This window comes from Tiliqua scincoides, chromosome 14 (genome assembly GCF_035046505.1).
Source record: "Tiliqua scincoides isolate rTilSci1 chromosome 14, rTilSci1.hap2, whole genome shotgun sequence".
NCBI lineage: Eukaryota > Metazoa > Chordata > Lepidosauria > Squamata > Scincidae > Tiliqua > Tiliqua scincoides.
The window spans coordinates 6,690,755-6,706,417 of record NC_089834.1 but is presented as its reverse complement, the minus strand read 5'-3'; the positions used below and the strand labels follow the sequence as shown (position 1 = coordinate 6,706,417).

General features: G+C 47.7%; 2 protein-coding genes and 1 pseudogene across 3 annotated transcripts in view; all 3 read right to left on the bottom strand.

Moving 5' to 3' along the window:
* Positions 1–15,663, bottom strand: part of ARVCF (ARVCF delta catenin family member) — a 752,684-nt gene that overhangs the window by 662,984 nt on the left and 74,037 nt on the right. The window lies entirely within an intron of this gene.
* Positions 3,466–15,663, bottom strand: part of LOC136634328 (T-box transcription factor TBX1-like) — a 51,453-nt gene continuing 39,255 nt past the window's right edge. For both annotated transcript variants that reach the window (XM_066609806.1, XM_066609805.1), the window contains 3 exons: positions 14,084–14,151; positions 11,585–11,685; positions 3,466–3,911 (listed from right to left, as the gene is read on the bottom strand). In XM_066609806.1, the coding sequence (XP_066465903.1) occupies positions 3,466–3,911; positions 11,585–11,685; positions 14,084–14,151 (615 nt within the window). The remainder of the gene's footprint in view (positions 3,912–11,584; positions 11,686–14,083; positions 14,152–15,663) is intronic.
* On the bottom strand, positions 14,369–14,493 carry LOC136634918 (5S ribosomal RNA; annotated as a pseudogene).

Genomic DNA, 15,663 nt, shown 5'->3' with positions numbered 1-15,663 from the left:
TGACATCACAAAGGTCTGTATAGCCTTATTGTAGCATGAGCTACATGCTGTCTTTCAAGTCACCCTCGGGAAAGGTGTTGGCCTTGTGCAGTGGCTCCCAAACTTTTTCAACTGACGGCTCCCTTAAACTACTGGGCCATTGGCCATGGCTTCTCATTCGGGCTACAATCCTATACATTGTATAGGACAGTGGGTTGTTTGTGAGGATTCCACACCTCCCCTGTCTGGTTTGCAGGGCTCCCCCCCCCCCATCCATGGCTTACAGTTTGGGAACCACTGGGCTAGACCTTAACATGTTTCCCCTAGGCAAATTTCTCAGTTTGCCTCCTGTTGAGCCTGACACTCCTGAATCCTATCCTTTGGGGGGAAGGAAAACCTTCAAAGACAGGACCTGAGAACGGCTGATGTCACCACTCCTGCTGTAAGTTAAGCAACACTTGTGGCCCCCCTCCCCACAATTTCGCAAAGCCATTTGGCATAAGTGCTGGTTGATTTTGTAACGTGCAACAGGTGCCCAGGCCACCCTCCCTGATCATTCTCAACAAAAGACAGAGAGAGAGAAAGAGTCAGAGGGAAACCATTTATAAATGTTACTGTCCACCGTCTTTTTTTCATTGTTAACTATGGTGAGTTTATCTACACGTATCTACAAATATCTACACATTATCTACATTCCTTGCAGATATGAGTCTTTGGTTGTATTGAATTGTGTGTGTGTGTGTTTTTTTTCCCTTTACACGGCAACTATCAAGAAAAAAAAAGACATGAATTGTATAATTGCAGAAAGAAAGAAAAATAATAAATATAGCAACATCCACGAAACGCAAGACCAAAAGCTTTGGCACTAATCCACATGTAGGGAAGAAAATGCGGAAAAACTCAGAAATAAGAGCAGCAAAGCATTAGGACACGAGGAAATACATTTCCGAGCTGTCTAGCCAAGTGCAGAAGACAATATCAAGAACAGAATTCAATGTAAGCTTCAGTCAGACACTGGAAAGAATTCACAATTCACTGCAAAAATATCACTTTAAAAAAAAATGCATTTTTCTTACACAACATTTTGTCATCGATCCAGATTCCTACACAAGAGGGCAGGTTTGCTTCTGCCTGGGCCTCTTCTTAGTACTGCCAAACCTTTGAGGAGGCAGAGATCTTACTACAGAACATGGCAGAGACATTATTACCCTGTGGTAGTAACACTGTACATTTTGTGGGGGGGGGGGAGAAGGGAGGCCTGGGGGGTAGTTGGAAGAGAGCAAGAAGAAGCCTGTGGAATTTGGAGGGCGGAAGCTTCAGAGTCACACCCAAAGCCTGGGTACGTCTGCGTGAGATGGGGTTTCTGATAGCAAAATATATTCTTTAAGCTGTCATTATGGAAAATGAGAGCGCACTTGTCAGGGAAGGAGGCTGGCTTGCGGAGGTTTGGATCCAGGCAATTTCACAGCGATGTTGAACTTTATGACCTGGGAAAGTTGTGTGGGAGCTAAAGCATCAATCTGGAGCACACGCAACAGCTAGGGGTGCTGGTTTGCCAAAACATGACCCTGATGGCATCAGGAGGAGGTCAGTGCCATGTGCTTCCCAATTTAAGTGATGGCAAAGGTCTTTTAAAGGACTTGGCCCAGCAAAAGAAAAGCTCGTGTGTATGTGTGGTTGGGGGTGAACCTGCACCTCGGGATCCAGTGTGGCGTCATCACAGAAACTGTGTCCCAAGTGAGATAGAAGTTGGTGTGATTGATCTGACTCTCGCTCTCTCTCTCTCTGTTTTCTCTCCTGCTAAATGTGGTGATAGGATCACACATACATTTGTTAAAGCACATGGCCAGACCACCTATGAGGCCAACTGAGTCCACTGCTACAGGGGCCAAATTGACAGAGGTCAGTCATCTTCATCTGCCCACCCACCTCTGTCGTCCTCTTTCTCCTCCTCCCATTCCCTCTATTGGGAAAGGAGAACAAGTCTAGAGTGAAAGAAGTGGGGAGAAGAGCAGTGGGCGAAGGTGGATTCTCAAACCCACCTCTCTCCCTCCACCACATTTCCTCTTCTGCTCCCTTTCTCTTTTAACCCAGGGAGTGGGCAGAGGAGGAGGTGTGGCAGAAGTGGCTGTCACACCAACGAGTAAGGACGGGGGGTCATTTGGGGCAGTAAGATGCAATACAAAGGGAAGCTACACTTGGTATAGTGCTTCAGTTGCTGTGAGGTCTTGGCCTGGCCCCCAGTTAATGTGAAGCTCAAATGCAACTTGATCCATGAGGCAGGCTGCAGGAGCACAAAGGTCATCCCAGATATTTGGGGGGGGGCCTGAGGCAGGACACCAGACACAACCCCCCCTCCCTATCATCCCCCACTTGGGCCCACTGCTTTTCAGTTCCAGGCAGGCAAAGAAACACCACTCCTCCTTGACGTGCAGTAAATAAAAATTGAGAATTACAGCAGAGTAGAGAGTGGTGGGCTAGAGTGTCTCCGACGCTCTAGCCCACCACTCTCTACTCCTCCACACTCTCTCTTCTGCTCCAAACTCCTCTTTCTCTCTCCACCACACTTGCTCTTCCACTCCATTCCCCTCTTCCTGTTTGGATCCAGGGAGCGGAGGAAGAGAAGGAGAGGCAAATGTAGTGCTGGTGTATCACTGAGTACGTGGGCAGTATTTGGCATGGCAGGGTCCTGACCAAGGCGCACTGCCTCGGGTGCAGGGAGTATTTGGGCTGGCCCTGTACACAACACATTCAACACAGGGTTGTCATGCATCCATTGTGCTTTGTTTAAAACGGGTGGGTGTGTTTGCACCACTGAAGACCCAGCTTATCTCCTACTGCCGGTCAGACCTCTTTGGTTCTTGTGCTTCGGGGGTTTGCAGCCTCATCGACAAGGCTGCGTTCCGACGCACCTATTTTGTGGCAGTATTATATAAACAGCATGCATCCAGCACTTTGGGACAGGCCAAGAATTACATGGTAAAATGAAGGAGATGCTGGAGGTGGTTATGATGATGACAGCAGCAAGGGGACAAAAATATAACATATGGCTTCATTTATAAAGCTAAGGAAAGTGCAGCTGCCAATCCATGTGCCAGGGAGGTGGGGTGGGGGGTGGCACCCTCCAACTATGGTGGACATTGGTGTGAAATGCCCCAGAGAAAGTCCTGGCCTCCATCCACCACACTCATGCTGGACTCGAAGCATCTCGTTGCCAACTGAAGCGGGATCATTTTGTCCTCCCAGAGAAAGAAGGAACTCGAGTCTTGATTGACTGGTCTGACGGTGCATGGAGGGGAGGTGTGGAAGAGAGGAAGGCTCGTGCAAGAGAGGAAGGACCCTTCACGGAAAAAATGGAGGTTTCAGGGTGAGCTCCTGCTGAAGTTCTCGCTTGCTGAAGCAAGGTAGTGCTTTCCCAAAAATTATATATATGCTACCGAGCAATTCAAACCATGCAGAAAGCCGGAGGGCCTTTTGCCAGGGACGTTATCTTGGTCCATAGTCGTAATTGGTGGGAGCTCCTGCAGAGGAATACATGTTTGCGGCCGCCGCTGCTGCTGCTGCCGCGGCGGCAGCTGCCGTATTCATGTGGTGGTGGTGGTGGTGGTGGTAACCGTGTCCCCGAATGCTGGGCAAAGGGTAGGGCGCTGGTCTGCTCTTTGCTCCCAGGTAATGGTCGTAGGCCGAGACCGGGTGCTTGTAGGGGTGGTGGTGGAGGGGCTCCGAGGCGGGGGGCTCCAGCCGCAGTTCGTGGTGTGGGGGGCTGGGTCGGCTTCCTGCGGGACTGGTCAGTGGAACCAGGCCCCCTCCGCCAGGCACCGGGAGTGCTGGGCTCAGCACCCGGGACATGAGCTGCTGGTGCGCAGGGTCTGCGTGGAGGGGTGTCCCGCCGGCCGCTTCTCGCTCATATTCCCTCCGGCTGTCAACTGCATCTGCAAAGTGTGCCAAAGGAGGGGGAGGAGGAGGGAGAAAAGGCACAAGCATCACTCCACTGATCGGAACTCTGCAATCAGTCAGAAACCTCCAGGTTTCAGGTCCAGTACATAAGAATAGCCCCACTGGATCAGGCCATAGGCCCATCTAGTCCAGCTTCCTGTATCTCACAGCGGCCCACCAAATGCCCCAGGGAGCACACCAGATAACAAGAGACCTGCAAGGCTTTCTGGGAATTGTAGTTAAGAACATAAGAACAGCCCCACTGGATCAGGCCATAGGCCCATCTAGTCCAGCTTCGCGTGTCTCACAGTGGCCCACCAAATGCCCCAGGGAGCACACCAGATAACAAGAGACCTGCAAGGCCTCCTGGGAATTGTAGTTAAGAACATAAGAACAGCCCCACTGGATCAGGCCATAGGCCCATCTAGTCCAACTTCGCGTGTCTCACAGTGGCCCACCAAATGCCCCAGGGAGCACACCAGATAACAAGAGACCTGCAAGGCCTCCTGGGAATTGTAGTTAAGAACATAAGAACAGCCCCACTGGATCAGGCCATAGGCCCATCTAGTCCAGCTTCGCGTGTCTCACAGTGGCCCACCAAATGCCCCAGGGAGCACACCAGATAACAAGAGACCTGCAAGGCCTCCTGGGAATTGTAGTTAAGAACATAAGAACAGCCCCACTGGATCAGGCCATAGGCCCATCTAGTCCAGCTTCCTGTATCTCACAGCGGCCCACCAAATGCCCCAGGGAGCACACCAGATAACAAGAGACCTCATCCTGGTGCCCTCCCTTGCATCTCCAAAGTGGAGAGAAATTCAATGCAAAGTCAAAGCAACTTCTGCTTAAAGCCTCAGCGGTTCAAAGAGAGACTCACCACGCTGCAGATATACAGACGTACTCAGCATGTGGGCCTCCAAAGCCCTGGAGCCCACTGAAGGTGTGCAGAATTGAGCCTTCAAACAAAAGTGGCTGAGGAGCCAATGTTGGGACCCCCCCCCCGACGACCCAGCTTCAACCCGCTTGTTGAAGGCCTCTTCTCTAGATGCTCCTTGCATGAGGACCATTGGTGTTCCGTCCCTGCCACTTTTACAGCACAGAAGAAGCGTGAGTGCAAGAAGCAATAGGGTGACGCATGGGTCTCACCTCCGTCACAAGGACAGCCACACTCATGCGCTGGCCCTGAGGCTCTTACACTCAGTCTTCTGTGGCTGGGGTGTGAAGAATCCAAGCACAAGACTGGGCCGCTGCTCCTCCTCTCCCTCCTTTCCAAGAAGGAAATGTAGCAGAAGAGGGAGGTAGTCGGAAGAGTCTACTCTAGCCCATCATTCCCCTCTCCTCCACACTTCCTTTCCCATTCTCTTCTTTTTTTGAATCCAAGGACTCAGAGAAGGAGTGGTGGGGTGGGTGGACAGAAGTGGGTGCTCTCTGCCAACCCACCACCTGAGACCATCACCTCTGTTGGTCTTCAGAGATGGGCAGACACTGCCCAGACCCAAGGTTCATCCCAGAGTATTAACTATTATTATTACAGTATTTCTATACCACTTTTCAACAAGAGACCCGTTTACTTTTGCATTCCAAAAGAGACTTTTCAACCCAATGATGGTTTTGGGGTTGTTGGAGCTGCGCCTAAGCTCGAGCAGAGAGGCACACTATCTCCAGCACTAGATACAGCCAGGATGGTGTAGTGCAGGGGTGCTCACACTTTTTTGGCTCGAGAGCTACTTTGAAACCCAGCAAGGCCTGGAGATCTACCAGAGTTTTTTTTTTACAATGTACGCGCCATCATATAACATTTATGTGTATAATGTATGTTGGTGTACCTTGAGCCCCACTGAGTATAACAGGACTTACTCCTGAGTAGACATGCCTAGGATTAGGCTGTGAGGCTGCAATCCTAGCCACACTTACTTGGGAGTAAGCCCCATTGAGTACAATGGGCCTTACTCCCGGCGTTTCCTCCCAGAGGCACCTGAAGGGGGGGGCCGGCACTCCGCGATCTACTCATTTTGCCTCGCGATCTACCGGTAGATCGCGATCCACCTATTGAGCACCCCTGGTGTAGTGGTTCTGGAATTGGACTTAGACCTGGAAGATCCCGGTTAAAATCCCCACTCAGCCAGTCACTCTCAGTCTCATCTACCTCACAGGGTTGTTGTGAGGACACAAGGAGGGAAAGGGCCATGTACACCACCCTGAGCTCCTTGGAGGGAGGGCAGTATAAAAAATAAATACCCAGGGAGGAAAAATAAGCTGCCCTTTAAGAGAAAGCAGTTGAGTGATTTCCGATTCTATTTTGTGTTCTGAATGTAGTTTAGTGTGCTGGATGATTCAAGGGGACATTGAGGTTTTCTGGGTGGGGTGTGGAGTGTTTTATTTTGCCTTCAAAAGTCACACTGGCAATGCCTTCTGAACACACACACACCTATAGAAACCGTTCCGCTCAATGCCACCATGTTTTTAAAGGAAAACGAAACAAAAGGAAAGCTTTTTTTTTTTTTGAAAACGCAAAGATCTTATGTTAACAGAGAAAAGGAGGAGGAATGCCAGGAAAAGCAGCTCAAAATGAAGTGTTTAACATTGTGTTCAGCTGAAATCCATGCTCCTGGGACAAGACATTCTGACTGTGATAAATAGAGCCGAGTTGAGTGACAAGTTTGCACACGCTTGAAATTTTTGCAATTGCATAACACTAAACAAATAGAGACCTTCTCTTTATTTTAAGAGGCCTGGAGTGTGCTGGGGAAAAGGGCCTCTGGGTAGTTCTCTTTGCAACTGTTTATTCTGGGTAATGGAAAAGGAATCAATGAATAGTTCCCGATGTGTACTTGGGTTCTACAGGAGGTTAAATGCAACTACTGAACATTGAGTTTTACATTGTACAGGGTGTGCTGTATGCAAAACATCCTTAATTGTGAAACTGTTGGGAGCTGGAGATAAATACCTGGAAAATCAGGTATTCCAGGTAAATACCTGGAAAATACAGTGGAAAATCAAACATGAATAGAAGGCAAAGCAAAAATTCTTCACACTGGACTGAACAAAGTAACTGGGTGGGCTTTGTTTGTTGTAAAAATGTCCATCATTACAGAAGCCCTGAGATTATAACTAGCATCTAGTGACTTAAATTAACACATATCTGCCTAATTCTTCTTGCATTTCATCTTAGGACCACTAGACAATGTGGACATCAGGAGTTATTACATCAATCCAACTGATTATCTCATCCTTTTTTTTTTTTTTGCTTTGCCTAACATCCAGTCCAAAGATGGGTTTTGGAGAACTCAAGAGCTTGCTGGAGATTCTGCATTTTATTGATTAGTCCTAAGAAAAATGGTTTTTGGAACAAAAAAGGAATCCCTATTCAGGGCCCAATCCTATCCAACTTTCCAGCACTGGTGCAGCGCAATGCAGCTCTGGGGTAAGGGAACAAATGTTCCCATACCTTGAAGAGGTCTCTGTGACCGCCTCCCCACCACACAATGCAGTGCACACCCCATTCTAGCGCACAGGCGCTAGAAAATTGGATAGGATTTGGCCCTTTGATGGGAATGGATGTTAAGTCCAACAGTGGGAGCAATATTTGTGCTTCTCTCAAAGATAAATATTCAGGACGAAAAAGACAAATGAGTCTAAACGAAGCGACTTGTAAATGTTTCTTAGTAATGTATAAAACAATTACAGTAGGTCTGGGTTCTTATTTGATGATTTCGGGTTTTTTTAAAAAATTTTTTTGACTATTTGACTATTATTATTATTGTTGTTTTCAATCAATCAATCAATCAATCAATTAATTAATTAATTAATTGTGGTATATAAATACTGTTAATAATAATTGATTGATTGATTAATTATTACCACTTTTCAATGAAAAATTCACAAAGCGGTTTACAGAGAAAAATCAAATAACTAATGGTTCCCTGTCCCAAAAGGGTTAATAGTCTAAAAGATGCAAAACACCAGCAGAAAGCCACTAGAAAGGACACTGCTGGGGTGAGGAGGGCCAGTTACTCTCCCCCTGCTGAATAAAAGAGGAGCACCCACTTGAAAAAAGTGCCTCTTATCCAGTTAGCAGGTTATTTATTTATTTATTTGAGCGATTTCTACCCCACCTTTCCGCTGCTGAAAGCAGATGCCCAAGGTGGCTTACAATTTAAATATTCAGAGAATGTAAATCAGATGTGCCCTTGTGCTGGTGCAAGTCCCTTGTGGTGGCCTAGACGTGTTGCAAAAGTGCTGTTAGGCACGTTTAGCACCACCTTAGGAGTTGGGAGGCCGAATCCAGGGCTGGCCAAGTCAGGCTGGTGCAGGGGTCTGGGGAGAGGGGGGGAGGGTGGTCTGGGGACATTCCGGTGCAGGCTGGTGGAAGAAGCGGGCCCAGGAGGGGGTGGACACTTGGGCCAAATCCTTACACCTGGCGACTCAGATCTGTGCCACCTCTTTAGGTGGTGCAGATGCATGTAGTCCTATAGGGGCAGCTGCTTCATGACATGGGGTAAGGGTAAAGTATTCCGCTTACTCTAAGTTGTGCTGCAACCTGGCCCAGCCTTGCTCTGAATGCAGCACAGGCCAGGTGGCTTGCCTGCTCCCGGGCATGTTAGGATTGGGCTTGCAGTTGACGATTTGCTTGAATTTATATTTGAAGTTCTAATTACATTTGCACTTCTATTACTACGAATTTTATACTGAGGGCAGAGGTTGCTAAGAGTTGGGAAGGTGATCCTTTCTGTCATGAAGGAATTGGCATGGAAGAGTCTTGGTCATGGCAAAACTGATGCTTTAGTTGACAGCATCATAACTTGTCAGTAACCCCCACTGAACACAGAGGGACTTCCTGCCTTGGCATCTCTCAGAACCAGCAGACTGCTTTGTCTGTTTTTCTTTCCATTCCCTGAGTTCAAAGAGGAATGAAGTGGAAGAGGAAGTGTGAAGGAGAGGGGAGCATCTCCTGCATGACACTCTCCAGGCCAGTGGTGGCGAACCTATGGCACGCGTGCCAGAGGGGGCATGCAGCGCCGTCTCTGTGGGCACGCATCGCTGAGCCAGGCAGCCTGGAGAGGGGCGCTGAAGCTGTGCCCCTGTGTGTGGGGAGGGCAGGCTGCTTCCCTCCACCCCCTGAGCTCATTGCCCTTCTCTCCCTTCACCCCCACCTGCCCTGCATTGGTTTCCCTTTTCAATTTTGCCCGCTCTGCAAGCTTAAGGTCCCTGTTTTTCCCTTCCCCAACTCTCCAGCAGGCTCAGCCAATCAGCATCTAGCAGTCTCCTGGCTTTTTCAGTTGGAATGGCTCACGGCCCCTCACTGGCTGACCACCAGTCAATCCTGAGCCACCCTCCTCTGAGCCCTTGCAGCTGACTTTCCCTGAGCAGCTCCCCACTCAGCGCCAGGAGAGGCTTTTCCTCCATAGCAGAGGAGACATCCTATGTGTCTACTCAGTAGTAAGCCCCATTACAGTGGATGAGGCTGACTCCAGGAAAGGGTGCCTGGGATTGCAGCCTTGGAGCCTGCTCCTGTGCGTGTCTACTCAGAAGTAAGCCCCATTAGAGTCAATGAGGCTTACTCTTAGGAAGGAGTGGCTGGGATTACAGACTTAGAGCCCACTTCTGTGAGTGGGGCTTTTTAAAAAAAAAATTTTCTTGTTTGAGAAAATGAGCAGTGGCAAGATCTTGCAGCCACCCCCTCCTTGCCAATATTTCTTTACCCAGCATGTAATTAGTCTGTGGAACTCTTTGCCACAGGAAGCAGCGATGACAACTTGCCTAGATGCCTTTAAGAAGGGACTGGACAAATTTCTAGAGGAAAAGTTCATTAAGGGTTACAAGTAATAGTAGGTAAAAGATGTGAATGTATGAGTTGTTTTTTACTAAACTGAAACCTCAGTATTCAGGTTAAATTGCTGTGCTGGCAGTTTGCGATAAATAAGTGTGTTTTGGGTTGCAGTTTGGGCACTCTGTCTCTAAAAGGTTCGCCATCACTGCTCTAGGCCAACACTCAACTCTTCCTCTTCCGCTCTTCTTTTGCATCAAGGAAGGGTTGATGTGGCAGTTAGATGCAGGCAGACACCCCCCCCATATAAACATCAAGCTGCCACCCCACAGCCTAATCCTAACCAAATTTCCAGTGCAGATGCAGCCACAAAGGAAGGGTACAAACATTCCCTTGCCTTGAGGAGGCCTCCAAGACTGCCCTCCCACTGCTGAATGCAGTACATGCCCTGTTAGCACAGCTGCAATGGTGCTGAAAAGTTGGTTAGGATTGGGCTGTAAGGCAGCAGTCTTAGGGCCCAATCCTATCCAACTTTCCAGCACTGGTGCAGCTGTAATGCAGCCGAGAGATAAGGGAACAAATGTTCCCTTACCTTGAGAAGGCCTCTGTGACTGCCTCCCCACCAAAGGATGCAGCTCACATCCCACTGACCCCACTGCACTGGCCCTGGAAAATTGGATAGGACTGGGCTCTTACTCAGCGTCATGAAAGAGCCAGCCCTGAACAATGCCTAATGGGCCATTTTGGAGCACACTGCTGAACAAGGTAGGATATTTCGTGTGCACTACAGATTTTTGGACAGGGTCTTTTGCTCCCCCAGAAGCAGAAGGATTTTGTGTGCACCCAGAGCAGTCGGTTGGCTTGTGGAAACCTGTTTCCTGCAAGAGCCTGAGAGTGCGGAATGGGAGCTACTGTATTACGGAACAGTCTGTGATTCCTGCTGGCTTAAATGGGACAAAATAGCCTGTTCCAAACTTGCTGTACCAGCAAATCAGTGTCTGGGATGGAGGTGCTGCAAGTGTATACATAACAACAAATTCCAGAAGAATAACCAGATCAGGCTGCAGCAAAAACCCTTTCAATCTGGGTGCACTTAGATGCTTTCACTTTGGGAGATGTTTTTCTTGAAGTCTATAAAGCAGACTGGCAAAGCTCCAAGAACTGTGTCTTAACTAGTTAGTAGATCTGGCTGTTAATCACATTTAATTTTAGGTTCCGATGTGTCACACTGCTCTCCGTGCCAAATGTTCACTCGAAGAGTTTTACTGGGTGAAATCCCTACCACAAGGTTGCAGGATATCCCCGACTCTCAAGGCTGCTCTTCACAGCAGCAAACGCACAGACAAAATAAGACTCTTGTGGGCAACCACCAGGCAAGTTGATTTATTGTGGCAGAAGGTTTTGTGGCCTTCAGCAGATGAATGAGCTTTCGGCACAATAAATCTAATAGTCCTTAAGGTGTCACAAGATTCTTGTTCTGCATGTTACTGTGACAGGCTGACATGACAAACCGCCCCCCACCCCAGAACAATAATGTCAAGCTTTTCATTCAGAGGGCCAAAATTAGCACTCATGGTGCCTGTGGAGGGCCATAACTGACATCGTTAAGCAGGAAGTGACGTCATTAAGCAAGTGATGGCCAAAAATAAGCACAGTGTTCTTGCATAGAAACTCATTTGCTGCAAATGACAGAAGAGAAAATGTGCAAATCTTGTTCAAGGGATGAGAGAGCCCAGTTATCAAGCTGGGAGAGCCCAATTATAACGGGAGTTCGATAAATTGCTTCTGGGTGCTGCATCTGACCCACGGGTCTTATGTTTGACACCCTTATTCTAGAAAGTCTCACCATAGTATGGCATGTCACAACCTTATGTGTTCCCTGTCTCCAGGATGGAAACTCACCTTTCTCAGTCCCATTTTGATGTGCTGGTGAAGATACCGGATTCCGGGACCTGGCGAAAGCACTCATGAGAGGCAAAGCTCCTGGTCTGTGATTCCTGGGCCTAACATGGGGGGGGGGAGAGAAAGAGAGGGGGAGAAAGAGAGAGAGAGAGAGAGAGAGAGCAGAATGTACCGCATTTTAATGACTGATGACTATGCTAAGAGAAACAGAAGAACTTCAATAATGAACAAGAGACACTTGTTCTCTGTGCAATTCATCCAATGTGGCGTTCCAAAAATAAAACACAGACTACACTAAGAAACTCAAAAATGTGCACACTAAATCATTCAAGTAAGTTAACACACATTCCAATGCTTATGTTTCATTTGCACTCCCCCCCCCCCCCCATTACGATGGAAAAAGCACACACCTTGGAAATAAACCCTCCCGGAACTTGGAACATTTCTGCTTTCTGAGATTTAAGCCTGAGGTGGGTAAACTTGTTTCTCAACTCTGCTACTTCATACAGCAGGTCAAGGCTAGAACTACTGAATAAATTGCATCACTGGTCCATATATTTGTCGTCTAGCTTCCTATGTGCAGAAATATAGAATGTGCAGGAATACAGAATGTGTGCAGGAATGTAGAATGAGCCTTCAAGTGCCATAGAATAGAATGTGTGCAGGAACATAGAATGTGCAGGAATATAGAATGTGTGCAGGAATGTAGAATGAGCCTTCAAGTGCCATAGAATAGAATATGTGCAAGAATATAGAATGTGCAGGAATATAGAATGTGTGCAGGAATATAGAATGAGCCTTCAAGTGCCATAGAATAGAATATGTGCAAGAATATAGAATGTGCAGGAATACAGAATGTGTGCAGGAATGTAGAATGAGCCTTCAAGTGCCATAGAATAGAATATGTGCAAGAATATAGAATGTGCAGGAATATAGAATGTGTGCAGGAATATAGAATGAGCCTTCAAGTGCCATAGAATAGAATATGTGCAAGAATATAGAATGTGCAGGAATACAGAATGTGTGCAGGAATGTAGAATGAGCCTTCAAGTGCCATAGAATAGAATATGTGCAAGAATATAGAATGTGCAGGAATATAGAATGTGTGCAGGAATATAGAATGAGCCTTCAAGTGCCATAGAATAGAATATGTGCAAGAATATAGAATGTGCAGGAATATAGAATGTGTGCAGAAATATAGAATGAGCCTTCAAGTGCCATAGACTAGAAAATGCGCAGGCATATAGAATGTGTGCAGGAATACAGAATGAGCCTTCAGGTGCCATAGAACAGGATATGTGTTGGAATACAGAATGAGCCTTCAAGTGCCATCTGCAGTGATGTAGCCTAGATGTAGGTTTACTGTCTCATCTGCTGTTTGTGAAGCTGGGCTCCAATGATGCACCTCAAGTATGCCACATATATTACTTCTACAGCCTCAAGGGCTGAAAATTCACTTTTCCAGTCTAAAAATGAAGTTCTAATGAAGCCTGCCGCCAAAGGGTTGGTGTTCATCAGGCTGTGGTCCGCTAAGGGAGAAATGTCTGGACCATTTCAACAGGGCTGGACCTTTAATTTCTTCAGGTAAGAAAAGACACCTGAAAATTAAAGCTGGTTGTCAGGTCTAGAACTTACGTTGCATAGAAGAGAGGACTGCCCCTGGTGCTAGGGCAGAACCTTCCTTGCCCAATGTGCTGCATTTATGTGGGCCTCCACACACCATCCAGCCTCAACAACTGTGATCCCTGCTCTCTACTGGTGCAGCACCTGAAAATAGTTGGTGGTGATGTGATGTCACTGCTAATTGCTTCCAGAAGGCCCTTTCGGGGCCAAATGGATGCAGGGGTGTGCAGGAGGGCATACAAGGTGCTCCATTTGGTGCTGTTCCTTGGCAGGGTCAACTCCATGCTCGGACAGCAGCGGCATGGGACACCTCCAAAGCGTGGGGTGACGCCTGCCTGTCTCCACTGCTCCTTCAGCTCCCAGAACAGATTGGAAGAGGAAGATATAAAGGAGAAAGGTTGGCTAGAGGATCTCTCTAGACCACCATTCTCCACACTTTGGTTCAGTATCCATCTTCCTTTCCCACATTGAGGAAATGGGTAAAGGAGGAATGGCAGAGAGCAATGTACGGCTGGAGAAGGATGGGTGACATCTGGTATATTATTGCAAGTGCTGAAAAATCTGGGTCTGACTCTACCTGGTGCGGAGGACTTTCTTGTCAAAGCGTGTCAGTAACAGAGGAAGCTGCCCTTCCTAGAATTCTGCCTTCTGCTCAACTTGGATCTGGGCCCATCATTAGTTCTGTTTTCCTATGCATTGCTTTGGGTACCACTATGTCAGAGAATGCAGTCTATATGTTCTGGAAACCAGTAGCAGATTCCCCTCTGGCCATGCACAGGCATGTCTCGATCTGCTCCGTAAACTACAAACACGCTTCAATGCAGGCAATGCATCAGGGGTCTGAACAGAGGAAGAGAAGGAGAACTGCAGCCTTACCAGTCCTCTGGATCACAGTCCCGGAATCCTTTAGCAAAAGGGTTGCTGGCAATCTTCAGCTGGGTGATCTGAAAAAGAGAGAGCCTTGTGAGTGTCTGTGGGGCACTGGTTGGCAACCTTCAGTCTCGAAAGACTATGGTATCAGCCTACAGCACCCAGTATTCCCAGGCGGTCTCCCATCCAAGTACTAACCAGGCCTGACCCTGCTTAGCTTCCGAGATCAGGAGATAGTGTTCAGTATAGGGAGATGGTTGGCAACCTTCAGTCTCGAAAGACTATGGTAGAAGCCTACAGCACCCGGTATTCCCAGGCGGTCTCCCATCCAAGTACTAACCAGGCCTGACCCTGCTTAGCTTCCAAGATCAGATGAGATTGGGCATGTGCAGGGTAACAGTTGCATTGATGCAAGCTGGGAAATTTTGGAGTGCTATTATGACACATGCATGCCCTCATAGTCACACTCCACCAAGACCATAAAAAAGAAAAAAAGAAAAAAGATGTTGGGGATGCTCTACTAACCTACCACTCTTATCCCTTCTGAATTTCCCTTCTGGGCCATTCACCTCCTTCTTTTCAAATCCAGGCAGCAGGAGGTGGAAGAGCAGCCGGTAACCTGCTGGGTAAGGGACGGACGGACGACATTTGATAAGCAACCTCAGGTGTTTGGAGGTCTTGGTAGACCCCCTCCCACTATACCCTGGGAATGCAAATCTTCTGAGGAGCTCAGGGTCACATGCATGGGTTATTGCATTTCATCTTTACAACAAGCCTGCCAGGCAGGCTGACAGCAAACCTGTGTGGAGCTGGCCTAGCGCAGCCTTGCATGACCTTTTGCACACATTCCCAAATGCAGCAAGCCCTCGCTTAAAGAGAGGATCTTGGAAATGGCAACTTTACGCAAAATGACTTATCACAAAACCAACTTGACCATTGACCAAGTGATCTAGGTCAAGAAGAGTTACGTTCCTACAGCATATTTCTGGTCACACACACAAAAAAATCACTTCTCAAAACAGACCCAAAACATTTCTAATATTAAACACTGAAATACTGGTAAATGTGAGCTTTCTGGGCTGCAGGAAACCGGTATGGACCTGGGAAAAACATGCAAACAGTGGCCCTGGCTGGGAATCTCTTTTTCCCCCCTCATCAACTTTATAATAAGATGATTTTAAGTGAGGACTTGCTATACAGAAGCGCATTCAACCCTCATCAAATGCAAGGGGGTGCACATGTGGTAATGGATCCATTTTTTTATAACTCAGGAAAGGACAGCAGAGAAAGGATTGGGCTGTCCCTTCCGAGTTCATGCCTAATTCTGCACATCCCTGTGGATTACGTGTAAATTTAGTATTTAGACAGGCCTGCCTGATTCCTGTTAGTGGGAAATGCCCTGAACTTGGTAGCTCAGAGGAAGCGGGAAGGTTGAAGCTGGAGATTTTACTGCAAGACATTTGTCTCTTCATACTGGCTCTGTGCAGACGCAGATGAATTCTGATAGGTAGGGGGAAACTGGCATCAGCTTGGGGTAGTTGACAAGAGAATTTCTTTTGGTCGGGGGAAGACCAGTGCATTGACTA